The sequence below is a fragment of the Cynoglossus semilaevis genome, chromosome 16, assembly GCF_000523025.1.
Source record: "Cynoglossus semilaevis isolate Cse_v1.0 chromosome 16, Cse_v1.0, whole genome shotgun sequence".
In the NCBI taxonomy this organism is placed as follows: Eukaryota; Metazoa; Chordata; class Actinopteri; order Pleuronectiformes; family Cynoglossidae; genus Cynoglossus; species Cynoglossus semilaevis.
Window position 1 is genome coordinate 637,440 of NC_024322.1, and position 27,401 is coordinate 664,840.

The 27,401-nt window shown below is 41.7% G+C and overlaps 1 protein-coding gene across 1 annotated transcript in view; it reads right to left on the reverse strand.

The window, feature by feature from the left end:
- LOC103391545 (titin-like) overlaps positions 1 to 27,401 on the reverse strand; it is a 180,669-nt gene that overhangs the window by 112,259 nt on the left and 41,009 nt on the right. The window contains 42 exon segments of the mRNA XM_025063701.1: positions 142 to 186; positions 285 to 341; positions 592 to 618; positions 736 to 813; positions 926 to 1,135; positions 2,844 to 3,104; positions 3,234 to 3,501; positions 3,895 to 3,978; positions 4,058 to 4,244; positions 5,212 to 5,497; positions 5,588 to 5,704; positions 5,826 to 6,113; positions 6,928 to 7,218; positions 8,377 to 8,664; positions 9,659 to 9,946; positions 10,806 to 11,084; positions 11,730 to 12,011; positions 12,822 to 13,100; positions 13,562 to 13,849; positions 14,212 to 14,490; positions 14,589 to 14,870; positions 14,975 to 15,253; positions 15,864 to 16,145; positions 16,453 to 16,731; positions 16,823 to 17,110; positions 17,433 to 17,711; positions 17,789 to 18,067; positions 18,152 to 18,430; positions 19,073 to 19,354; positions 19,565 to 19,843; positions 19,931 to 20,218; positions 20,312 to 20,590; positions 20,673 to 20,951; positions 21,033 to 21,311; positions 21,656 to 21,937; positions 22,031 to 22,309; positions 22,394 to 22,681; positions 23,180 to 23,458; positions 23,551 to 23,832; positions 23,925 to 24,203; positions 24,296 to 24,577; positions 24,772 to 25,335. Coding sequence (XP_024919469.1) covers positions 142 to 186; positions 285 to 341; positions 592 to 618; positions 736 to 813; positions 926 to 1,135; positions 2,844 to 3,104; positions 3,234 to 3,501; positions 3,895 to 3,978; positions 4,058 to 4,244; positions 5,212 to 5,497; positions 5,588 to 5,704; positions 5,826 to 6,113; positions 6,928 to 7,218; positions 8,377 to 8,664; positions 9,659 to 9,946; positions 10,806 to 11,084; positions 11,730 to 12,011; positions 12,822 to 13,100; positions 13,562 to 13,849; positions 14,212 to 14,490; positions 14,589 to 14,870; positions 14,975 to 15,253; positions 15,864 to 16,145; positions 16,453 to 16,731; positions 16,823 to 17,110; positions 17,433 to 17,711; positions 17,789 to 18,067; positions 18,152 to 18,430; positions 19,073 to 19,354; positions 19,565 to 19,843; positions 19,931 to 20,218; positions 20,312 to 20,590; positions 20,673 to 20,951; positions 21,033 to 21,311; positions 21,656 to 21,937; positions 22,031 to 22,309; positions 22,394 to 22,681; positions 23,180 to 23,458; positions 23,551 to 23,832; positions 23,925 to 24,203; positions 24,296 to 24,577; positions 24,772 to 25,335 — 10,650 coding nt within the window.

The following is a 27,401-nucleotide window of genomic DNA, read 5'->3' on the forward strand; positions in this document are numbered from 1 at the left end:
GAAACTATGAAACTTCACAGAATTAACATCTCATAGGACTCTATGGATGGTATTTTAAAAAAAAAAATTGTGGACATGCAGACATTCAGGTCTTTTTTTTCTAGAGGGCTTTGTGTATGAGGTTGGAAATAGTATAAATACCTCTTTGTGTAGCCTTCTCTTCATACTGATAGAACTCTGTAGACTCTTTAAGAGACAGATTATCAATATTTGCGGTTTTCGTATTGGTCTGTAATAATTGTAAATATTTTCACCCATTGTTTTGCTTGGTTTTTCAATCTCACCTTCAATTTCCACTGTTGCAGCAACATCTGGTCTCTGAATGGATGTGTCCGGGAAATCTGGAGAACATTTTAAGGAGGTTCTTTAGTAGTGTGTTCACATTTCGGAAACATCTTTACTTTGAACAGTACAACTGTATTTTCTTTAGAAAGAGAGCCATATGTGTTTATGCAAAAAAATTTGAACATATTTTTTGGGGGATAAGCCATTTTTGCTGCATTCTAAAAAAAAAAAAAATCCTATCACCTGTCATCAAAGGTTTCTGAAAAGTTTCAAATTCTGAGTTGGTAAGTAAATAAAGAAATTTACCCATTGGCACCTTGGCTAACTCGATTTCTGTGGAAGATAAAAACAAAGTTAAGAGTGACAAACAGGTAAAAGCACTAAAACCAGAAGAAAAGAGACAAAACAACAGACTCAGAAAAAAAGTCTGTGTCTGACTAAAAACTGTACCTTTGCCAGACAAATAAAGCTCAGCTGTGCTCTTAGCTTCTCCTCTGGGTTCCAACCTCACAATCACTGAGTACACGCCTACATGAGATTTGTAATGAAGACAAAAACGTCACCAAAAAAAACTCAGACTCTGCAGACCAGCCTGTGGTCCCATGATGACGCTCTAATGGTGTCGCTCTGCAGTACACACCTTCGTCTTCAATGGTCACATTTCGGATGACCATGAAATGTCTTCGGCCCTCGCTTCTGAAGTTATACTTAAGGCTCTCTTTGAGTTCCCAGGTGTCTTTGTACCAGGAAACGATGGCATTGTCGAAGGAAACCTCGCACTCAAAGGTTGCCGACTGTCGCTCATTCACCTCCACGTTGTGGATTCGTTTGGTGAAATGAATTTGTTCGGCTAAAACAGATACAGACGTCAGTGGATCAGCGTGTCCCAGTTAGCAGGTCAGTGTGGCCTCATGTGGATCGGATTAGGTTTCCAGGATACCCACAAAAACCAACATGTCCCATGTAAGTCCCTAATGTGGGTCAAGTTAGGGTGCCTGGATATCTGTCTAGACAAGTTCGACAAATATCGGTAACCTTGGAGCAATAAGGCTACGTGGGGAACCATGTGTGGCCCAATGTGGGGTCAGATTAGGTTGTGTGTATATATACATATAGACCATGTAGGTCTTATATAGAGTACTGGGGCCACCTTGGAATCTGTTTAGCCCAATGGAGACATGATGGGACTACAAGAATATCTAATCTAGACCAATTCCCAATTAGGCCTCCTAAGTGAGATAGAACGATATCCATGTAGACCAATTTAATCCACACAGGTCATGGAGAGAATTAAAATGGCTGCATCAGTGCCCAGGTGGCCATTTGTGAGTCAGATTAGGTTAGTGGATACCCATGTATGCAGCACATCCCATATGGATCTTGCAAATGTCACGATACTTCAAGAGCATGTCGTAAGTCCAAAGTCCCGAAAGGAAGGACAGGGCAAAATGGGCATCCATCTGGACAAATAAGAGTCGGATCAGGCTCCTTGCAGTACCTGTAGACCAACTCAACACATTTAGGCCTAGACCTACTTGTCATGTCATTATGCCCCTAATTTAACCAATGTAAGACCCAATTTGATCCATATAAGTCCCACATATGTTTTATTTTGGCTAGATGGGCTCACATTAAACGTTGTTTTAAAATGACTGAATTGTGTGGGCCACATACGGTTACCACTGGGGTTTCCAAGGGTTCAGGCACTTTGTTCCCCACAGGGGACCCACACAGAGATGTTGGCTGGGGCTTGTTAAGTTCTCAGAGGAACAAAGCACCCACACTGTTAGGAATGATGATGATGTTTTTGAGTGTTAATGTCGCCTAAAATGGTCGGAAAGTATGAATGAGTGAGGACCACAAATGAGACCTACGTTGTGGGCGGGACCACATTAATAACGACAAGACCACAAATTAGACAAATGTTGTTGGGCCAGACCACATTAACGATAAGAGGAACACAAAACTGGGCAAATGTGTGTGGACTAGACCCCGGTGGTGGTGAGAAGACAACAAATAGGACCTATTCATGTGGCCCGGATGACAGAAATGGAAACACGAGTTAGAACACTCGACATGTAAAAGGACGTACATTTGTGGCAGAGAACGTTAAACTCCCATAAGAAAGATGGGGACAAAAAAGAAGGTTCACCAAAACTTTCAAACATTAGACCATATTTTCACCGCAATAGAACCAGGAACTTTTTAGGACCAGTGACAACACCGTTCTGTGTTGAAATCATAAAAGTTATTTAAAACTGTGTTCGTCAGTAGGTAAATTGGACTACCTCACTATCAACAACTTTTATTTGTCCTAAAGCAGGTACTTCAAATTAAGCCTGGAGCTCTTGGTACTATTCCCTGTTTCTGGTTCTACTTTCAGCATTTGTAATATACTTAGTCCCTGGTCCTAAGCCAAGATCCTGATATTAGTTCCTGGGGTGAAAACGTGCCTTTAGCTTTGGAGTGGATGAATAAAAAAATCCTAAGAGGTTAGTGAACGGGAAGAAGCACGTCTAGAAGGTTGCAGGGAGGTTGTAAGTAACCCCAGTACAAACCTTCTACCCAAAGTTCGGCCGAGGACTCTAGGTGTTGGTACCGACAGGTGTATCGACCTTGGTCTTCATTCTTCAGGTCTCTGATCAGAAGTTTCTGAACTTTGTGTTTGACCTCGGATGAGTATCTTCCCTTCATCTCTAACTTTCGTCCATTTTTAAACCACTGAGCTTCTACGTTAGGAATGGACAACTGACAAGACAGTGTACACAACTGTCCCTCCTTACCGGCAGTATCCTTCAGGTGCTTCTCCACCTCCACTTCTGAAAAACAGAAGGAAGAGTGAATTGAAGTTAGCTCGGATCAGATCAGAAGTTTAAGGTTTTTAAGAGCACACTTTAACCTTAACCTGTTTCAGTAATAATAAAGAGTTGTGATTTTTTGGTACTGACCCATGACAGTGAGCTTGGCACTTGAGATGTATGGTCCGCACACCACCCGGTAGTTACCCTGATCAGAGGACTGGCACTTCTTGATCTTGAGAAGATGTCGATCTCCACTAATGCTGATGTCATACTTATCGTCACTTTCCAGTTTCTGGGTTCCTTTGTACCAGGACAAGGTGATCTCAGGGTAGTTGATCTTGAGCTCACACCCAAACTCTGCCTCCTTGTTAATGAGGACCGTCTGATCGGAGATGTCCGTCACTAAGGTGACGGGCTGCAAGAAGCGGAACAGAATTGGTGACGTCATTCATTTTGAACGTACGAGAACATGTGCGAACAGAAATCATGTTTAAGTGGAGTTTTGGTCATTTCGAATGTACGAGAACATGTACGAACAGAAATCATGTTTAAGTGGAGTTATTGAATAAACAGTGCATTTCATTCTGCCCAATATATTCAAATTGTGAAAGAGATTATTATTCATACATAAATATAATTGCTATAGCCTAAGTTATGTTTGATGCTCAAATAAGACCAGGCCCATCTAAACCAGATGTATTTATTTATTTCTAATGGGTTTTAAATTTCACATTGCAACTTCGAATGCACTGTGAGTTTTAAATGAAGGCAACTACGTATATGTTCGTTTTTTTTATGTAGTCCCCACCTCAGTGCGCTCCATTCTTTTCTGCAGATCGGCTACCAGTCGGGCCATTTCCTCCTCCGATTCTCTGTCTCCACGTTCCAGTTCCTGGAAAAAAACAGCAAGAAGTTGATCAATGTTTGCAGACTCTCAAAAAATGATGCCAATGGTGCAGAAAGTGTCTTACCAGTCTGCCACTTTCTTCAAACACTTTCTCCTTCTTCAGCTGCTCAATGGCTTGCAGCAGGCCACGGTAGTCTGTAATGCCATACATGCGGGCATATTTTTCGTACTCTTTGGGATCCACGTTCCTCAACAACTCAACAATGTCAATGTCCTCCTTCTCCTTGGGACTTTTCTGTTTGGATGGCGTTCTGAGGACACAGAATGCAGAAAACTGCTGTTTTAATTGGAAACCTTTCACTTGTTGTTCGGGCAGAAAATAAAACATCTTTGTTCTGTTAGTATCAGAGTCTAAATGTTTTCCTATTGTTTTGAAACACTGACAGATTATTTTAGGGATTATCATAGGGATATAACTGGATTCTTTTTGAATAAATCAAATTAGTTCTATCTATCTATCTATCTATCTATCCATCCATTTATACATCTATCTATCCATCAATCTATCCATCTATCTATCTATCTATCTACTGTATCTATCTCTCTCTCTCTCTATCTATCTCTCTATCTATCTATCTCTATCTATCTCTCTATCTATCTATCTATCTGTCTATCTGTCTATCTATCTATCTATCTGTCTATCTGTCTATCTATCTATCTGTCTATCTATACATCTATCTATCTATCTCTCTTTCTCTCTCTCTCTCTCTCTCTTTTTCTCTCTCTCTCTCTCTCTATCTCTCTCTCTATCTATCTCTCTATCTATCTGCTGTATCTATCTCTCTCTCTCTTTCTATCTCTCTCTCTCTCTCTATCTGTCTATCTATCTACTGTATCTATCTCTCTCTCTCTATCTGTCTATCTATCTATCTATCTACTGTATCTCTCTCTCTATCTATCTACTGTATCTCTCTCTCTCTATCTGTCTATCTATCTATCTGTCTATCTGTCTATCTATCTACTGTATCTATCTCTCTCTCTATCTCTATCTATCTATCTATCTCTATCTATCTCTCTATCTATCTATCTACCTACCTATCTATCTATCTATCTACTGTATCTATCTCTCTCTCTCTTTCTATCTCTCTCTCTCTATCTAGCTATCTATCTATCTATCTATTTAACTAACTATCTATCTAACTAACTAACTAACTAACTAACTAACTAACTAACTAACTAACTAACTAAGTAACCATCTCAGACTTCAGATTAACTCACTTCTTGAGTTTGGCGCGCAGGTCTCCTTCCAGCATTGTTCCCTCCTTCTTCTCAACCACCTGCAGCTCAGTGCTACACTCGATCTCTCCATGCTTACTGGAGGCAACACATCTGTATTGCCCAGAGTCTGACTTGGTTGCCTCGCGGATCTCCAGTTTTGCCTCCTGTCCTTTTTGCTCCACGGCTATTCTGCCTCCGTGTGTGATCTGACGCCACTTTCCCTTCATCCACTTCACGCTGGGGATGGGGTCTCCACCTACCTTGGCAATGAAGGTGGCTGTGCTCTCTGTCGGGGAAAAAGAGGCAGGAGTTTCAGTCTAAAGTTAACAGGTATCAGAAAGGAAGTGGAAGCTATGTCTTTTGAAGTCAGTCTCACTCTCGGTGACATTCGTGGGTTTGGGTTCCTCGATGAAGAACAGATTTTCTTGTTTCTTGCTCGGAGCAGTAGCTGGAGCCTCAGGAGTTGGCTTAGCTACGCCTGGCTTGGCTGCAACTGAAAAGTCATGTGATCAGACACCAACTGTACCAACCAAAAATGCACTTGTTTTGTGTTTTCTCGATTAAGGAGATGCTTTAGCGACATCATTGGAAAAAACAGTAGTTAACTCCCTTACCTTTCACAGTGACTCGGGCTTTGCAGAAATCACTGCCAGCATCATTAGTAGCCTTACAAAGGTAATCACCATCATCGTGCACGGAGGCTTGGCTAATCTCAAGACAGGCAGTGCCGTCGGAGAAACTGATCTTTGTGCTTCCAGCTGAGATCAAGTCTTTCCTGTCCTTCATCCACTGAACTTTCAGTGGCGCAGAACCACAGACGTGACATCTGAGGGTGAGCTTTTTGCCTTCGTCCACAGTTAGAGGTTTAAGTGGGACATCGAAGACTGGAGGTTTCTTAGATTCTATTTCATGATAAGGGAGATAAAGCACAAAAAATATATGCTGAGCAAAATAAAATAAAAATACCATTCAGAGGTGAATATGCTGAACAAAATAAAATAAAAATACCATTCAGAGTCTTGGCATGTTGGCTTATCAAAACAGTAAATACAAGCACAAGTAAATAGATAAATTAGGGCTGAGACTTTTATGCATTTATTCCAATTGAATTACATAAATATGAATGCAATTAATCGCACCTTTCTTGTTGCCAGCTCTATAAGATAGCTATTGAGAGGAAATGACTTTGGTACTGGATTGGTTACAGACCACAAAAATAAAAATAAAGCAGAGATTCTGTCCAGCTTGGAACAAAACAGTCACAGAGGACATTCTTAGTAATAGCTACTGTTTTTTCTGGACTATAAGATGCTCCGCAGTATAAGTTGTACTAGCCAAAAAATCCATAATGAAGAAACATATATAAGTCTCTCCGGATTATAAATCACACCACTGCCCTGTAACGAACATGTAAATTTTCAGTGGTACTCTCTGGATTATAAGTCACACCACTGCCCTCTAACGAACATGTAAATTTTCAGTGGTACAGGAGTAGCAGATACTGGTACACAAGCCTAGAGTGCCCTCTAGAGGCTGTCAGTGTGAAAATAACAAACATGTAAAATTATATATTTGAATACATAAGCCGCAAGTCGCCAACCCAGCCAAGGGATAAAAAAAAAAGTGTATTTAATTAACATGAAAAATGCTTCATTTTGACAGCCATAAAGCATAAATGCATGCATGCATGTAGATATATACATATTAATGACATACCTAAAATTCCCACACTGACATAACAGGATGTTTGTCCAGCTTCATTGGAGGCCAAGCATGTGTACCTGCCGCTGTCCCCCACCTGACTGCTCTTAATGCATAGAACAGCCACATTGCTCTTGAAGCTGACATCGTATTTTTCGGAACTTTGGATTTCCAAGTCGTCTTTCAACCAGCTGATGGACATTGGCTGAGAACCGGACACCCTGCCCTCCAGCTTCACGAGTTTACCTTCCGTTTCCTCCATACGCTCCGATGGCTTCTTAGTAAACATTGGAGGATTTTTACGCTCTGCGGGGAAAAAAAAGACCACCATGGGGCTCAGTAAAAATAGGTTTTGCTTATACGTAAGTAACCTTGAAAATGTCTTTAAGTATTTAAGGAGGAGAAGATAAACCACTGTAATACAGGTGAGAAATTGGCAAAATAGCTGTGAGCAAAGCACTGTTGTCAGCTTGATATTATCCAAGTAAAAGCAAAAAGTGAGCCAACAAAAAGTTAAGGTATAAAATTAAATTACAGCCAGTCACAATTAGAAAATACAAAAATGTGAACCACAAAAGGGAATCTGAAATTTGGTGAACCCAAAACCCTAAAAAAAGTTACCAGAGGCGGAAAGTAGCAAATTACATTTACTCAAGTTACTGTAATTGGGTATTTTGTAATTTTAAAGTAGTTTGGGGACAGGTAAATTTAACTTCTACTTAAGTACATTTTGACTCAAGTATTTAACTTTGCTACATAAAAGGGACCAGTTACAGAGTAAAAACCAGTTACAGTAAAAAAAATTAAATGCAGGGACAAACAATCTGCACCGGGGGTGCGGATTTCCCAAAATATTTTAATGTAGCCAGATAACGTTGACTAAGAGACGAGCTATAGCCTGTTATTGGATGATGGCTGGTGCCGAACAGGAAATGGAGGTTGAGAATTGCCAAGCAGAGAGCTCCCGTGGAGCACATGAATCAGAAAGAGCAGGAAATCCTTGGCCATATCTCAGCCGCTCTTCATTTTCAAATGCAAACGAGGGAATAACTTTATCAGGCGATGCAAATGTGCCTGCCCCAGTGGACACAGCTGTAGCTGTGAAAACTTCAGTGTTCTTTTTTTTTACTTTTTTTTTACTTTTACCAAAACCTCAGTGTTCTTTTTTTTACTTTTTTTTTTACTTTTACACAAGTAGATTTTTAGATTGGTACTTGAGTAGAATTAAAGCAAAGCAAAGATACTTTTACTTTGCTCTGACAATAAACCAAAAACAGTTCAAGATCAGACCAAAGTTTTACCATGAAATGAAATGTTAAGTCAAAGACTAACAGTAGAGAAAAAACTAGAGAGGTAGAGAGGATAGCCAAGCAAGTTCACAAACTAAAGCATTAAAGTAGCTCAAAGATGGCCAAGCGAAAAAGTATATGTTAGGCAAGACATGGGAGGGGGGGCCTAATTAACCTTTAATCGTGACATCACAGAAGCAGGAATCCTTGCCAACGTCGTTGGAGGCATGGCAAAAATATCGACCAGTGTCGCCCTTGTCGGCTTTGACAATGCTCAGCTGAGCTGTATTCTCTACAAAGCTCAGCTTGTAATTGGCTCCAGCACGAATGTCTTTATGGTCTTTGGACCATGTGACTTTGACAGGGGCAGAGCCAACCACGTGACATTCCAACGCCACACTCTCACCCACTGTCACTTCCTGTGGTGACAACTTTCTGTCAAAGGCCGGTGGGTAACGGGGTTCTGCAGGTCGATGGCGACGGAGGAGAGAAAGGTTGAACACAACAAACAAACAAAGAAGAAACTGTTAAGTGGGATATGCAACCTTTACTTTCTTTGTTAGAGACCAATGGGACATTTGGCAAAACTGGCTATGTGCACCTTTGAGTCTGTCTGTGTTGTTAGGTGACAAAGATGGCTTCCTTTCAAACCATCTGTCTTCTCTGGCAAAGATATGTAGATTCCCATACCCCAAAGTGTGTCCTTTGTCCTTGATATGTAGGTGACTTTTTCTTTAGGTAACAACACAGACGGACTCACAGGGGCACATAGCCAGGGTTGTACCTCAGGTGATACCAATGTCCTCAACCCTTGTGACTACAACCTTCCTCCCTTTGGAATTGGGTATGGTCATTTCCTTTGTTTACAACAATGTCCCCTTTTTCAGGTATGCAGCCACTCCGAGGCTAAATACCAGAATGAGAGGTTGATCTTGATGTACTGCTTTGGATACTATTTACAGTACTTTACTCAATGCAAAAAGGGCTGAATTAAAATTCACAAAATAACTGGTAACTCGTGTCTATTCTGATAAGAAGAAATATGCACAGCATTTACAGGAGTGTGTGTATTTGGTATTAATACTACTGTACGTTAAAATAAGATGTGTGAGTTTAATAACGTATTTTTCGTCCACTTTGAAATTAAAATTTAAAAACAGTTTTGGCATTACGATTTTTTATTTCTGCAAATCAAAGTGCTAATTAATACGGAAATATTGGTGTGGGTGTGGTGGTCGGGCATTTTTTTGACCTCTGTGCCTGGTACTGTCCTGTTCCTTGGTGTTGTCATTAATGCAAAGGTTTTGTTATGTACAGTCATATATGTTCTGGGAATAAGGAAAAATCCACCTCAGGCAAAACCCAATTCCAAAAAAAAAAAAAAAAAAAAACCCAGAAACTAGACTAATAAGAAGCTATCACCCTCATATGACACAACATTGACACTGATTCCGTACCTTGCAGTGTGAGTTTGGCCCTGCAGGAGGAGGAGCCTACACTGTTGGTAGCAACACAGGTGTACTCTCCTGAGTGTCTGATCAGACCTCTGTGGATCAGCAGCACGGCAGTGTTGTCATCATAGATCATGGAGAACTCATCACTCTCCTTCAGCGGTTCACCGTCTTTCAACCACGACACCTCAATGGGAGAGGACCCGGCGACACGGCACTCAAACCTGACCGACTCGCCCTCTGTTTGTTGCAGACTGCTGATTTTCTTTGGGAAGGATGGTGGTGTTTTGGCCTCTGTGGAACAGTTTAGACACGAGGGTCAAAAGCGGGAACTTTGGTTGTTGTGTATTCTTTTTAAATCTAGGTCAGAGTCAGAAACCAGAGAATGATTGGATAGGGATTTCTTCAAATAAAGAGATTTACTTTCAAATGTAATAAGCCTTTTCAGAAGGTACATTTGTGTGTCTTTATGTACTTGAGGTAAGTATTTCCAGTTAGACAAAGCTAATAGCTGTCACAAATATAACTACAGTAAAAGTTGATCTCACATTCTTCCACATTTAATGTATTGCAACCTGCAAGAGGTGTTCCTACTAAGTGACATTCAGGTGTTCAACCATAACGTGGGAAGAACATCGTTCAGACACAAACGGTGTTTTAGTAAAGTGTTTCTCTTTCTCCTGAATACATTTTACATTCTTTTGTTGTTTAATATACTGACAGCGAGGTAACTAAGACCAAACCAGTTTGGTCCACTTTTAATAAATGGCCAAATTGAGCTGGTCCACACATTCTCAGCAACCAGAAAGCAGCAAGTAATGACAAATTTTTAAAAGACATTAACCGACGTCTACTACCACTTCTGCTTAACAAAACACTTGGACCGGTGGCTTGAATGTTGCCACCATATGCAGAGTGTTGCATTGATGGTCTGTACTACTATAAGAATAGCCCCCTGCATGTAGCCCCTGGGTAGCCATTTGAGTGGCCCTGTTTTACACATGTGTACACACAGCTTATATTTGGAATGACACGTGGCAAATCTCATAGACGAAACCCATATAACCTCCATTCAATTTGTATTCAGTTTATATTCTTCTAAACAATGCATGTATGTGTTTTACTCAATATTAAAAAGTAAAGTTGATCTCACCAAGTACATTGAGTCTGCAGGTGGATGTAGCGAAGCCAATGCGGTTCTCCGCCTTGCAGCTGTACTCTCCGATGTCCGCCTTTGTAGCTTTGCTGAGTTTCAAACAAGCCACTCCCTTGACAAACTCCAGTTTACAGGATGGACTGGAGCGGACTTTGCCTTCACCTTTATACCAGGACACTTTGATTTCTGGAGTTCCAGCTACGTGACACCTAAGACACACTGCATCCCCAGTTGTCACTTCCATCGCTTCCAGGGACTCCACAAAGTATGGTTGCTCTGCAGCAAAGAAGAGGAAACAAAATCAATAATCAATAGTTTAACCTATCTATTTTTTTTTTAAGAAAAACAATTCATTCCATGGTGATGATGAGCTTACGAACTTAACATACTCCGTACAGAAACCTTAGGAGCTAATTTTTAGCTAAGTCATTCCTATAAGTCCAATATCATAACAAATATCCCCGATAATGTATTATATGTATTTTTCTGCAGGGTCGTTTTTTTTTTTTTTCAGGCACTCCCACTCCTGCCCAGGAAACCTGAAGGGCCTGCAGGGACTGCTGCTTTCAATTGGCATCGGTAAAATCGAAAAAAACAGACTGGAAACAACCCGTCACCTTTTGGTTTCACCGAGTTCCTTACTTCACCTGATATCAGCGTTTTATCCACAGCATTTTAAACAATACCCATATAAATGAATATAATAAGGTCAGATAAACGGCTGGCATCACCACTTCCATCACCACGTGAAGGCAGCACGATGCGCCATGCATATGTTAACAGAGAATATGGCGGCAGTAGTGTGGGACTCAAAGTTATTGGTTGTCAGTTTTCCTGTTATCAAGCCTCCCTGTTAAAAACCTTAAAAAACACACTTGATATTTAAAACATTTAAGACATTTATTTGACAGTGTTACTTACCCAGGATGGACACAGCGGCCTCACACGTGTCCTGTCCAGCATCATTGGACACCTGGCAGCTGTACTTTCCTCCAGCTTCCTTGTCATCCGTGCTCAAACACTCCAGGATGCAGGAGCTCTCAGTAGTGGTGATGTTGTGCTTGTAGGAGGCAAAGATCTGCTGTCCATCTTTGAACCAGCTTACAGTGATCTTTGGTGTTCCTGTGTACATGCACTCCAAAGTCAGAGGTGTTCCTTTTTCCACTGAGACATCCTTCAGCTTCTTGGAGAAGGCCGCAGGCTCTGGGTGTAACATCAACATCAACCACCAGTTAAAATCGTAATCGTAGTGTGTATTCTCTCAAAGAAGTTTTGATTATGAAATACATTTTCAGTGAAGAAAAATTGCTAGATTTTCATAGTTTTGGTCTATGTTCAGAATATCATTTGTAAAGATACACTTTTTAAGGTGACGTGAAAGTGAAATTACTTGTCATTGTGACACAGCGCACAATGAAATGACCTCTGCATTCTAACCATCACCAAAGTGACAGTGTAATCCTCAGAGCACGTCAATAGTACTTGGCAGCTTGTAGAGTCGAACTTAAACCTTCCAGACCCAAGTCTGCTTCCTTTACCACCAAGCCACCACTGTCCCACTTACTGCTCACTCAAAAAAGGAAACTACAGTGGAACCTCAAGGTACAAGCGTCTCGACATGTGAGTATTTCGAGATACGAGCAAGCCTGTGAGCAAGTTCTTGCTTCAAGATACTAGTAAACATTTGAGATATGAGCACGCCCACAGACACCGGCGCTAGGTGGTCGATGCTAGGTGGCCAAGTCCACTCGGCGCAGCCCACGCCACCTCAGTTGTTCACATGGGGCGGAACAAATTTTTTTTTTCTGTTATATCTTATGGGAAAAAAATGATTCGAGATACGAGCACCTCGAGTTACGAGCTTAGTCCTGGAGGGACTACGCTCGTATCTTGAGGTTCCACTGTAGGGACTATGCTCGTACCTTGAGGTTCCACTGTATGTAGTTTTACTTCTGACCCAGTTTTGTGCAGTGACATTGGAGCACTCAATAATAGTCTTCTAGTCAGACCCACCTTTAACAGTCAGATGAACAGGACAGCTTTCTCTTCCGGCGTCATTGATGATCTGACACGTGTACTCTCCGGCATGAGATCTGTCCACACCTAAGAGCTCTAGTATAGCCTGGTTCTCCTTTAGGGAAAAGGAACAGTTGCGTCCAGCCACAATCTCCTTGGCGCCTCTGAACCACTTAAGTTTTAGAGGAGCGCTGCCTTTCACCATGGCAGAGAAGGTAACGTTAGAACCAGGCATGGCCTCCACTGGCTGTGGTGGAACCACAAAGGATGGAGGTTCTGGGTAGATGACAGAATAATTACAAAACATAAATCAAAGAAGAGTCTTAATATGAAAACCTCTGTCAAGTGACTTTTACACAAGTTATAAATGATCGCACATGTGCTTTAGCCTGGGATTTAAAACCATTCTTAAATGATCAGAAGAACTTTTTAAAACACTTAGACATGTGAGAACCTTTACAAGAACGCAAAGACGTTTTTTTTTTAGAAAGGAAGCAATAGTATTGTGGTTCCATAGTGTAGGGGTTCGCAAGCCTGCCTCGACAATCCTGGGTTTAATTCCCAGCGGGACCACATTATACCGCCTCCCCCACTGCTTAATGTATGGATGAAAATGAAAACAGCAATGTGAAGGTTCTACTGTATATAAACACATCTGGTCACCATGGTTTCATTAAAGAGTCAACTAGAACTAGACCTAGAACCCGGGTTTCAAGTAGAACTCAAGTTTTAATTACCTTTGACCACCAGGTTGGCCTTGGTTTCACTGGATCCGGCCTTGTTGACAGCTTTGCACCTATAGACCCCGGAATCTATCAGCTTCAGTGTGGGGACTTTAAGTATGCAGGTGTTCTCACAGAATGAGATCTCATAATTGGGTCCGGTCTGGATTTCTTCACCGTCGTGGTACCAGAAAATTGTGAAAGGTGGTGAACCAGACACTTTGCATTCCATCTCTCCAGCTCCCCCAACAACTGTGCTAGAGTCCTTCAATGTCCTTGAGAAGGTTGGCGGTATGATCTTATCTGATAAACAGGGGAATGGGGAAGTAAAAGATGAAAGATTTTAGTTTTCGACCAAAGCTTTTAAGCCCTTTCAGTCCCTTAAAATCAGATCAATCGTGGAATCTTACAAAATCTAGATAACAGGAGGCGATTTTCTAGAACCTAGAATATCTTCTGTTTTTTTTTATATCATTTAGACTAAACTAAAACAATATCTAGAGATTAAACTGGGGAGATTTTCTAGTAAATCTCTTAAACACCCGGTTTTTGGTGCAGCTCTAAGAACTAGCTCATTACTGACTTGTCGACTGTTTTTTTTCATTCTTAAACAAGACAAACTTTTCTACTAATACCAAATCTCCAGGTTAAAGATAAACACCCACCTAAAACAGTGAGGTTGATTTTGCTCAGGTCCTTCCCAACCTCATTCATGACCTCAAAGGTGTATTCTCCGGAGTCCATCTTCTCAGCAGATAGAACATTTAAGCTGGAAATCATTCTGGAAAAGGATATTTTGTATTTTCTCCCAGAAGCAAGTTCCACGCCATCCTTGAACCACTTGGGTACCAGCTCTGGAGTTCCACGAACTTGTACCTCCAGGGCAGCAATGTCACCCGCTGTCACGCTGAGAGAATCAGGCTTGTCCACAATCTTTGCTGGTTCTAGAATAATTAAAGAAGTAGCAGAACATGTATACCTTTTAATCAAACCTGTGCACAGAAGGACTGTCGAGAAAGAGAGAATTATATGGTTTACAAACCTAGAACTTTCACATTAGCGAAACATTCCACACTCCCGGCATCATTTCTGAGCTGACAGGTGTATTTGCCTGCTGTGCTTGCATCGGCTTTAAAGACCTTAAGTGCGACTTGGTTGTTCTCAAAGGTGATTTTCCTTTCGTCACCATCCCTTAGAATGTGATCCTTGTCCTGAACCCAGGATACAGTAATGGGTTCAGAGCCTCTAATAGTGGCCACAAGGGTCACCTCCTCTCCCAGAATTACTGTCATGTTTGACAGTTTCTTCACAAATGATGGTGGCTCTGGAGAGGAGGAGAAACAGCGCAAATCAGCAAGGTGACAAAAGCCATTGGATACTAATGATTTTTATTAGTTTTTTGCTTCTTTTCCGCAAATTCTTACTGACCTCTCAGTTTAACCGATGTCTGGCAGGTGTCACTTCCTACATTGTTTGACGCTTTGCACTCATATTCGCCTGTGTCTGAGGATTCTATCCCAATGATGTGGAGTGTGGCAGAGCTGCCCTCGCTCACCATCTTATATTTCCTGCTCTCCATCAGAGGCTTTTTATCTTTGAACCAGGTTATCTGGAACGGTGCCGTGCCACTAAGTTCGCAATACAGACTTCCGTCCTTTCCCTTCAGAGATTCGACTGGCTGAGGAACTTTGACAAAGGATGGTGGGTCTGAATTTTAAGGAGATCAGGGAACCGTTAATGCGAGGCAAACAAAGGAGGTAAGACTTGAAAATCTTAAAGCTGGGTGCCGTAACATTGTTACCCAACAGGGACAAAAGGATCAGAGTCGAGACAACAGAAGGCCAAGAAAGGGACATTTGATGCTCCATCCAATATGTAGGATAAAGTGGTTTTGTTTTCCGAGGCAATTGGAATTGGAATTTTTTATGTCAGGTATGTCTTCATTGTCGGAATTCCGTGGGAGTTGGCTGAGATTAAAATTAAAAGAACTTAGAGGACAACTCCTAAGGCACTTAGCAGAAAAGCAAGCCCAGGTCCCACCGCTGTCCGTCTGAAAACATGGACATCACTCTTCCCTGAAATGATGTCCAGTTCCCTTCTATAACTTCCATATTCTAAATTCCCAAATGTATTGCATTTGTAGTCTTCCTTGTCCCGTAGTCCTGGGGTTCCCAATGAATGTTGCTATCAGCAGTCGGTAAAAATATGTCTAGCCAACAAGATACCAATCGCAGCACTTGGTCAAGCTTGTCTGAGCCTTACAATGTTACGGACACCAGCTTTAAGAAGAACAACAGAACCTTAGCAGGAGTCTGACCTTTGATAGAAATGGTGCAGCTGCAGCTAACTCTACCAGCATCGTTCTGAACTTCACAGGTGTAAACTCCATCGCTGTCAAAGCTGGCAGATTGCAGCTCCAGGACTGCTACTGAGTCAACAAATGAGGTTTTACAGTTGTCCCCATCAATGACCTTGGTGTCATGTTTGTACCAGGTCACACTGAGGGGAGCTGTGCCACTGACTTTACACTCCAGACTGAGTGGGGAACCCTGCTTCACAAACTTAGCAGGGGGAAGTTTCAGCACAAACTGTGGTGGTTCTGAAAAGCCAAAACGTAGACATGTCAGCAGCCCAAAGCGACAAGATACTTAGATAACAGACAGAAGCAAAAAGATGGACAAGGTGAGGAAGTTGACAATAAAGTGTTAAAAGCTAAAAACAACAATCAGCAGGACAACTGTAGACAATGGTGCAACATTAAGACGACAGAAAGTCCCTCTAGAGAAGCTGCAGCATCACAAAGCCTCAATGAACAAAAACAAAATGTGACAGAGAATGTAGAACAGAGTAAAAAAAAAACAAAAAAAACAAGACACAGTCAAATGTTTTTAAAACAATTGTCCAACCTTTAACCATCAAGTTCGCACTGCAGCGTATGGAGCCAGCATCATTGCTGACTTGACAAGAGTAAATTCCACTGTGGGCCATGCCCACTGAATAGAGCTCTAAGAAGCATGACAGTCCTTCCAGCCCACTGAAACAGGTGGGCCCTGTTATGAGCTCCGTGTCATCCTTAAACCACTTCACCATGAAAGGTGGGGTTCCCTTATATGTGCTTTTAAAGCGAACTTTGGAATTAGGTAGAGCCACCTGGGACTCCAGTGGAGTCACAAAACTTGGAGGTTCTGAAGAGAAGATGGACATGGTTAATTGGATACGCACCTTTGAGGGTTTGAAGATTGATTGACCACTCATGTCTGTGAAGCAGTGTCTAACCTTTGACCGCAAGAGTCCCACTGCTCTGACAACTTCCTGCCCGGTTACTCAGTTTGCAAGAGTAGGTTCCAGTATCGGACATCTCTAGCTGCTCAATCTCGAGTGAAACAGCATTGTCCTGCTGTATAAGCTTGTGTTTTATACCACTAGATATTTTAGTTCCATTTTTCTGCCATTCCACACTTATGGGCAGGGAACCAGAGATTTTGCAACAGATTTGAACAAAGGAGCCCAAAATCTCCTGCATGTCTACTAGTGGTTTGATGAAGCTTGGAGGAATCACTTGTTCTGTTACCAAAAGCATAATGTTAAAAGTGAGATTATTTTACTATTTATTATTATTAAATTATTGAAAAATTAGGTTCAACATCTACAGTGTGGTCCAGTTGCCTCTGACGTCATGGAAATTTCAGTGATGAAACATAGTAACACAGGGGATACAAACTACTTTCATTTTCACCATGAGAAAACACGATTGTTTTACACAAAGATACAAATTAATTTAAAGAAAGAAAAAACACGAGTAGTCCTAAATAGCCAACAGTCTGAACAAAACTAGGGGCACAGAACTGGAACACACTGTATGTAGTTTGGAAATGTTCAAACCAACCTAGAACAATGACTTTGATTTTGCAGGCACAGCTGCTGATGTGATTGGCCACCTCGAAAGTGTACTCCCCTTCATCTTCTTGCTGAACAGACTGAATCTTTAGGCTGCTGATGTTGTTCTCAAAGCTCAGCTTGTGCTGCCTGATGGACTGAAGTTCTCTTCTATCCTTCAGCCACTTCACTTTGAGCTCAGGAGAACCGGTAACTTTACACTCAAGACTCACCGGATCACCGGCTGTCACTTTAATCACGTCAGGTTTCTCTGTGATCTGCGGAGGTTCTACAATGCAAGGTCAAAGGTTTGTCAAGCGTCTTGCACATCATTCAACACTGATGGGTCTATCGTATCGGCATTACCTTGAACTGTGAGAGTAGCAAAACATTTATCCTGCCCTGCCTCGTTTACCACCTGGCAGGTGTATTTCCCACTGTGCACCACTTCACAAGCAGGAATCCTGAGAGTGGCCACGTTGTTCTCCAACGTTCTCTCAATCTTTGCATCCTCAAGAATCCAGTGATCATCTTTTTGCCACTGTACAGAGAGTGTTGGAGAGCCCTGGACAACACACTGAAACTCTGCCTTTTTACCCAGAACTGTGACAACATTGTCAATCTTCCTGGTAAATGTCGGTGGTTCTAATAACAAAAAAACAACCAAGTTAACCTATGCTGCTAAGAAGTACCTATAATGCTGGAGGTGTATACTTCAATCAGACCAACCTTTGAGACTTAAAGGTGCCTTACAAGAACAGCTTCCCACCTCATTGGCAACCGTACATTGATATTCGCCAACATCAACTTTGTCACATTTGTGTACCTCCAGAGCCATGGTGTCATTTGTGAGGAAGAAATTGTGTTTAGCACTGGGTTTCAGCTCTTTTGCATCTTTGTACCATGTGATTTTAAATGGTCCAGTTCCAGTGACCTGACAATTAAAACTGGCACTGGAGCCCTTCACTACGTCAGCTGAAACCAGCTCTTGAATAAATAATGGTGGTTCTGGGAGAAGAAGAAACAGGAACTGATTATTTAACTATTTTCTTTTGAACAATTGTCTGCACCACAATTATTCAGAAAATGATATAAGGTTCACAAAACCGAATCTTTAAATTGATAAGATTGGTGATTGTTTGAAGTACTGACAACAACTGTTGTGAAAACTTGTCTCAATCCAGCCAGTGAGAAAACAAATTTAGCCATTTAGGAAAAGACTCCAGACTTTATATCAAATATTTAGGGTTAACTAAAGGGCATGTTGAGCAAACTAACTATCACTGTGATGACCACTGATAAAAGGGAACACCAGGGTCTCTAACACCATATCCTGTCATTTCACATATGGTCAAAGTTGATCCACTGCTATTACATAGTTCAAAATTTTAATTGTCAAATTTCATCTTTATGATCCTATTCTTGGATTTAACCAAGTGAGACATATGGAGGCAACAGTTAGGCGAAGTACAGTTTAGCTGTTTCACCATGAGGAATTGATGGTATGCACTGTATATTCATTACAGAAACATCAGTTACTACCATTGTATGTCAGTACTGCACTCAAACACATACTTGTATATTTGAAATTCAGCAAGAAAACATCAATGGTTTAACTCAAATTCCCTGCTCCTTGAGCGTCAGACTGACCTTTGACTTTGAGCTCCATGCTGCAGCTTTCACTGCCAGCTTCATTACGGGCCTCACAATAGTAAATACCACTATCTTTGATATCAGCACCACAGACCTCCAGAGTGGCCATGCCATTCACATAGGCGATCTTAAAGGAATCACTGGGAATTATCTCTGAACCTTCCTTAAACCAGTAGACATCTATCTCAGGTGTTCCAGTCAACTGGCACTCGAACACTTTATTCTGGCCAGGTTGGACCACAGATACCCGAGCAGGAGTTCGTGTGAACTTAGGAGGCTCTGAGGAGTAAAGTAATGATATGAAGATTTAAAAGTGAAAAGATAAAGAGTAGAAATCTGTGTTACATGTTTGTGTTTCCATCCAAATGTTTGTCAGGCTACTTCAGATCAGCGACAAAAAAAATCTGTATTGTTCAACTGCAGGTTCAGAACAAATGAATGGAAACAGATTTAAAATTTGTTGTTTGGTGTTATAAGAAAGTTGACAACCTTTGACAAATAGTGTGGCTTGGCAGGACGTCGAGCCTACGTCGTTCTGTATTTCGCAGATGTAGTCTCCAGAATCAGTGGTTTTGGCAAAGAAGAGCTCCAGGGAACTGGAGGTGTTGTCTTTAACCACTGAGCAGTCAGCGCTGGATACAATCTCCTTATTATTTTTGAACCATTTAATTTTTAGCGGTGGCGTCCCATAAACCAGTGTATTAAACTGGACCTTTGATCCAGGAAGCACATTAAGGGATTCTGGTTTTTCAATAATGCACGGTGGTTCTAGAAGAAGTAAAACAGTGAAACTGGTGAAATCTGAACATTTGTTGATGTGTGGCTTTGATCAGTGTCCATAAACTGTTTTCAAACCTTTGACAAACAAAGCAGCTGAGCACTGAACTGTTCCTGCCTTGTTTTTGGCAATGCAGGTGTAGCTTCCACTGTCTCTACCATCGAGATCAGAGATTTCTAGAAAAGCAACATTTTCAAAGAAAGTGCATTTATGCTTGTCATCTGTCTGGATCTCCTTTTCATCTTTGTACCACTGTATGGTTATAGGTAGCGAGCCGGACACCAGACTGTCCAAATGAGCAAACGATCCTTTAATTCCTTCAGTTTTCTTGAGTTTTCTCGTGAAAGAGGGTGGGATGATTTGATCTAGCATTGGTAAAGGGAAGAAATCAGAATCAGAATCTTAAGAATTAACCAAAATCCACAGCAATTTGTTGGATCCGCACTTGGAGAACCCACCAAGAACAGTAAGAGTAGCCTTGCAAGAACTTTGTCCGACATCGTTTGACACCTCAAAGGTGTATTCACCGGTGTCACTTTTCTCTGTTTTACTGATGTTCAGCACTGAGCTTGTGTCTGTGCTCTGGACTTTGTATCTCAAGCCTGACAAAATCTCTTTGCCCGCTTTAAACCATTTGGCCTTTAGTGGTTTAGTGCCTAAGAACCGGGCCTCTAGGGTGGTCGGATCTCCCTGAGTCACATTGATCGACTTGGCCTCCTCTGTGATCTTAGCTGGCTCTGAGATGTCAAACAAGACAGTTAGAAAAATCGAAACAGTTTGGTTTCATGTAAACAAAGGGAATAACATTTTAGTCACAACCTTTGACGGTCAACACCGCAGAGCAGGCTTTGCTCCCGGCCTGGTTCTGTGCTTGGCAGGAGTATTTGCCGCCATGGATGCTCTGTAAGTGGGTGATGTGCAGCACTGCCGTTTTGTTCTCAAACGTTATCTGAACGTTCTCGGCTTCCTTAAGCTCGTGGTTGTCTTTCAGCCAGGACACAGTTATAGGCTCAGAGCCCTTCACAGTGCATGTCAAATTAGCTTCACTGCCAACCAACAAGCTGAGGTTTTCAAGCTTTTGCACAAACAATGGCGGTTCTATAAGGAACATAGTCAAAGTTATCGACAATTGACTCTTACAAAATGTCTGCCTTTACAACCAATGATGTGAAGAACAACCTTTCAGCGTAATTTCGCACTCGCAGGAAGCAGTGCCGACTTCGTTCTCAACAACACACTGGTAAGTACCGACATCAGTCCCTTCAACTGCATGCACCTGCAGTGCCACCAGGTCGTCTTTGACCACAATTGTGTGCCTTTTGTCGTTTCTAACTGGTTTTGTGTTTTTATAAAAAGACACACTGAATGGGACAGAGCCTGACACCTGGCCTTCCAGAGTCAGTTCTGAACCCTTCACCACATCTTTGGGTTCCAGGCTACGAATAAACACCGGAGGTTCTAAAGGAAAACAGCAGATGCAACAAAGTTATAAAAGTACACATTTTTTGATGATTAAAGTGAAGTGAAAAATCTTGTTTGGGCTTAAAGTGCCTCTTGAGGGCTAAACGGCAGGATATAATACAGAACCATCCACGTGAAATTTGAAACCTATTAATCAGAACTCTAGCAATAGGTGCAAAATTTTGGTAATGTTACATTTGGCATCAGATCGGTTTTAAGATGCTTGAGACTAAAAACGTGACAACTTTTCAAATTATGACTGTCATTTGCACAGTGAAAATTAAAGTATTCCTATTACTCCAGAGCAAATGGGTCATAGCTACTAAAGAAATACAACCAACCTTTGACAGTAACTGTACTGCTGCAGCGGTCTACACCAGCCTCACTGGAAGCCACACACAAGTACTCTCCACTATCCTCCACAGAACAACCCAATATTTCTATGGATGCCACCAAATCTACCACAGACATTGTGTATTTTGGCCCAGGGCTGATCTCCATCTCATCTTTAAACCATTTAAAGTTAATGATGGGGCTGCCTGTTGCTTTGCACTCCAGCTTGCAGGAGCCGCCGCTGGTGAGGAGCTTTGTCGTCTCCAGCTTCCTTATAAACATAGGGGGCTCTGAGGGAACAAGTTGTATTTAAGGGTTGTATGAATGAATAACATCAATGTAGAACAGCCCAACACTTAAAAAAACAAAAAAAAATACAGCACCTTTCACAAAGAGTACAGCTGTGCAGTCCACCTTTCCAGCATCGTTGGACACTTGACATGTGTACTTAGCAGAATCACCTGGTTTAACAGCATGAAGCTCTAAAGAGCTGGAAGAGGAATCTTTCTTAATAAAGTATGTGCCACCAGTTGTTATTTCCTTTTCCTCCTTAAACCATTTTACAGCCAGAGGAGGCGTTCCACTGAAGGCTGATTTAAAGGACACAGTGGTCCCTGGTATTACATCCTGGTTTGTGGGTTCCAGTGTGAACACTGGGGGCTCTGAAAGCCATTTACAAGACATGGTTACAAATTATTTAAGGTTCCTAAAGAGCGACTAAAACAAAAAGCAAGAGCATTAATGACCTTTGACGTAGAGCGTGCCACTGGTTTCCTTAAACCCAGCCGAGTTGCTAGCTCTGCATTTGTAAACTCCAGAGTCAGCTTTTTCCAGGGAAAGGATTTTCAGCGTAGCAGAGCTGTCTTTGAACTCTGGCTGGAACTTCAATCCAGACACCTCCTGCTGGTCATCTTTAAACCAGGCAATGGTCATTGGCTGTGACCCAGACACCTTACATTCCATGCAGATGTCATTGCCAATGATTCCATCAACTCTTTTCAAGGTCTTAGTGAAGGTTGGGGGCATAATACGATCTGGTTGTTGAGAAAAAAAAATGAATTTTTTTCTTACTTGACTGTGTTTAGGTATTATTTATCTGTGTCACTGTTTAAAGTTTAAAATTTGTGACAGTTTAGGTTTTTGTAGTTGTGTTGTTGATACATTTCTAATATATTTATCGCTTTATTTTACATTTGGGAGCTTTTTCCAGAATAGAAAAGTCCAGCACACAAGAGTTGCTGATCCAGTGAGACCCCCATAAGAACATTCAAATATGTAAATTTCTGGTTTGAAATTATTTTTCCCAATAATTTTAAAGTCATAGCTAAATTATCATTAGCTTAGTGGATTTGCGTAACCTTTTAGTAGATACCTTGTTCGAGGGTTGTTTAAGTATCATGGGGATAACAGCACAAGCTATCTGTGTATGTATCACTTTGCCACTGACACACTACAAAAACCTAAACAAACTTATTCAATATATTGTAAAGTCAGAAATATATCAGCAAAATTGAATTAAACTGGGATCTGACCTAAAACTGTGACGGAGCAGGTACACTGATCTTTTCCAACTTTGTTGGACACTTCAAATTTGTATTCTGAAGTGTCGCCTTTTTCTGCCGTTAGAATTTTCATTGTGGAGACATTGTCCTTGAGAGTCATTTTGTACTTCCGGCCACTGATCATCTCTTTCCCATCTTTATACCACTTCACCTTGAGCTCTGGACTTCCAGAGATCTTACACTCTAGTGTGGCTGAATCTCCTGCTGTTACAGTAATAGACTCTGCAGGTTCTACAATTCTGGCAGGTTCTGGAAGAAGATAAATGCGGTTGTTGTTGAAACACAAGAATGTAGGTTTAAAAAAATCAACAACATAAATCTATGGCTCTGCATCTTCTGACCTTGTACAGTCAAGGTGGCTTCACAGCTCTGCTGCCCGGCATCATTCTGGGCTTGGCACGTGTACTTGCCCCCGTGGCTGATTGCCACTGTTGTTATTGACAAGCTTGCTACGTTGTTCTCAAACACCTCCTTGATGTTTGGATCATCATATCTCAGTATTTCACCGTTTTTCATCCATTTAACAGTGATAGGGGCTGACCCTTTAACAGTACCCTGTAGTTTCACTGCGTTTCCTAACACTGCAGTGGCACTCTCAACTCTTTTTGAGAAAATTGGCGGTTCTGCAAAACAGTACGAGGTGAAACTATCTGTTTAGTACAAGAATGAAACTTCCATAGAAGGAACAGTTCAATTCTGTGCTGAGTTTACCAACCTTTAAGTTTAGCTAAAGCTGTAGTGTTGGCTTTACCCACATCATTAGAGATGACACACTGGTAATCTCCAATATCGGCACTCTCAAAGGTCTTGATCTCAAGCCTAGACAAGGAATCCTGGGATATGATTTTATATTTCTGATTACTGCTGATGGCCTTTTTATTTTTCATCCAGGTGATTTCAAACGGAAACGTTCCTGTGATCTCACACTCCAGCTGAGCTGGTGCTCCTTTTACCACCTCCAACATCTGCAGCTCTTTTCTAATGGCAGGCGGCTCTGTTTGTTAGACAGGTAGCAGTTAAAGAACAAAATGCCCTTTTACAGCACTGAACTGTGAATGATGAAACAAAAAGCGAGATTTGACAAACCTTTGACAGTTATCAGGGTAACACAGCTCTCACTACCAACATTGTTTGACACTTCGCAGGTGTAATTTCCACTGTCTGTGACAAGAACGTTTATAATTTCCAAAGAGGCAACTCCATTCTTCAAAGAGATCTTATATTTTTCCCCATCAACGAGCTCTCTCTCATTCCAGAACCAGTGGATGTGAAGTTCAGGAGAACCTTTAACAGTGCACTGAAGGCGTGCAGATGTATTCTGTTTCCATGTATGCTTTAGTTCCATTTTCTTGACAAAAGTAGGTGGCTCTGAAAGTAATGGGGTTTTTTTTTTTTCAAACATTAAATAAAATCAAAAGAAGAACAACAAGGAATCCAAAGAACATGGTACACAGTGTAAGAACAAAAAGACAATAGTACATAGAGTTAGTGAGCCCACACTTCAAGCAATATTCCACCAATATGTTTGCCAAAGCTAATGTAAAGCTCCTCAAAATCCTTACCTTGCACCGAAACAACAGCCTCGCATGATGAGCTTCCAGCCTCATTAGTAGCTGTGCAAACGTATTTCCCAGAGTCCTTCACTTTGGACTTAGGTATCTCAAGAACAGCAACCTTGTCCTCAAAGGACAGTTTGGTCTCCATGCTCAGGTGAACTTTTTTGCCATCCCTGGTCCAGGTGACTGTGACACCAGTGTCTTCATCCACCTGGCACTCCAGCCTTAGCTGGTCGTTAACGGCAGTTGAAACTGGCTGAATTGTCCTAATAAAGCTGGGTTTGCAGATAACATTGAGTTCTGTGGTGAACGTTGCAGTGCCCACACTGTTGGAGGCTTTACACAGGTACAGTCCCTGATCACTCAGCTCGAGATTTTTAATCTGAAGGGAATACTTGTTCTTTTCGCATTTCATGACACAGTTCCCTTGGGAGGTGATGGCTATGTTGTCCTTGTGCCAGACAACGTCCATGGGCGAGGATCCAGTGAGCGAGCACTGGAACACAGCTTGTTTGCCCACATATAAAGTCATTGGTTCTGGTTTTGATACAAATACCGGGGGGTACATTTCTATGGAGAGCAGGTAGAATATAAAATACTTTAATACTGTGGTAACATCAATTTCAATGTAACCTATATGATCCGGAATTTTTGATCACAGCAGAGACTTTTTCAACATTGCTCCTCAACATCATCATCATTGCTAAACGTGACACGTGACATATGCATATCTTGACCAAGTTATCACATCCACACTGCACCATGATGATCAAGGTTATAAACAGTGTAAATGTGTTATATAATTCTCTCTCTCTCTCTCAAACACATGCATAAGTACAGTGCTGGATTAGATAAAAACACGCCCCACTGGGGTCTTACCTGTTACAATGAGCGCACCGGTACAGCTGTCAGTACCATGCTGGTTTGATGCCTTACAGGTGTAGTCACCGCTGTCAGCTTTGATCGGGTTCAGCACCTCCAGGGACGAAACGATGTGGCTACTGAGGATACGATACTTGTCGCCCTGTCTGATCTCCACTCCCGACTTGAACCATTTAAAAGTCACGCTTGGAGCATCTTCAATCTCACATTCCAGCTTTGCATGACCCCCGACATTGATCTCAAGGGGCTGGATTGTCTGCTTAAAGATAGGAGGCACTGTGGCCCATTCAAAGGAGAAAATGAAAAAGATGAATGTTAGTAATTTCGTCTATAAAACCGAATAAACAACAGTGAAATGACACAAAGATGATGGAGGACAGGTCTGGAGCAGACTGTGTATGAAGGAAAAGACAGCGAGAACGTTAACCCCACAGTCTCCTGTGTTTCCTGTGGAGTTAGGGCTCAAGCAGGTAGAATAAGAAACGACAGATTTATGGAAGATGATGGACAGTCTAAGTGAGGTCCTGTAATCATGCAGAGAGGAACTGTTAAAAAGAAAACGATGAACCAACAGGAAAACGACAGCATGAGGGAAAATGACAAAGCATCAATGGAAACAGTGACAATTACTCAAAGGCCAAAATCACAGCAACCAGTGCAGTAGGCTAATCTTACAGTGCTTTTCACTAAACCTGCATGGCAGTGGTGGTTCTGGTCTTAGAGCCAAACAGATAGGACATGGTGGGTGGGTTAGTACCATCTGGTGACCAGTGTTCGGTGAAATGAAAATGGCAAATGCATAATTTTGATGTGAAGACAAAAGGCTATGAAGGGACTACTTTGATTGGATTATTCAGTGATTCTAGGCAAAAACGAGTAAATGGGTGAAAAGATGAAACATTAACTTTTTCTGGTGTCAAACCTCTTGGGACTACTGTGAGTCTTGAAGATGTCGTAGTCCTGCCGACCTCATTTTCAGCCTCACAAACATATTCCCCTTGATGCCTCTCCTTGACAACCTTGTTGATAACCAGTGTGTATGTGTCGTGGTCTTTAAAACACTGGAACTCTTTGCCAGATTTCACTATTTCTCCATTGAAAAACCAGTTAACCTTAGTAACATACATAATGGTGGTGCAAAAGGTAACTTTGCTGTCCTCATCAACGGATAAGTCCTCAAGGGACACAAATATTTTGGGGGATTCTTTCTCCACTGACTTGGTCTCTATGAACTCTTCCTGAACGACCTCCTCTCTGTGCTCCCTCTGGATGCTGACATCAACTACCTCCTCCACAAGGGCAGTTGTGGGAGGAGCTGCAACTGAAATACTAGCTGCTCCTGCATCTCTCTGTGTGCTTTTCACCTCTACTGACCTCGTCACCTGCTGAATAGCCATGTGAGACTCAGTGGAGACTTTAATCTGGGTAGACGTGTACTGTTCTATGCTGGCTGACTTTGATTGTTGCACTACCACCTTCTGCCCGGCTGCAGAGCGTTCAACCATCATTTTGGATTCAGTTTTGAGTGCAGCTGCCTCCGATTTCACAGCCTTGAAATCAACTGCACTCTCTGCTACATGCAGTGTCTCTACAACAGGCGACACAACTTGCTTAGAGGAAGCTGTCTTGACCTGTGCTCTTTGAGGTTTGTCCAGCTGTATGGTGCCCGGCTTTTCTGAAGTGAGAACTTGTGCTTCCTGGGAGACTATAGAGTAGAACGCAGCCTGGAGTTCAGTCCTAAGCTCAGCTGATTG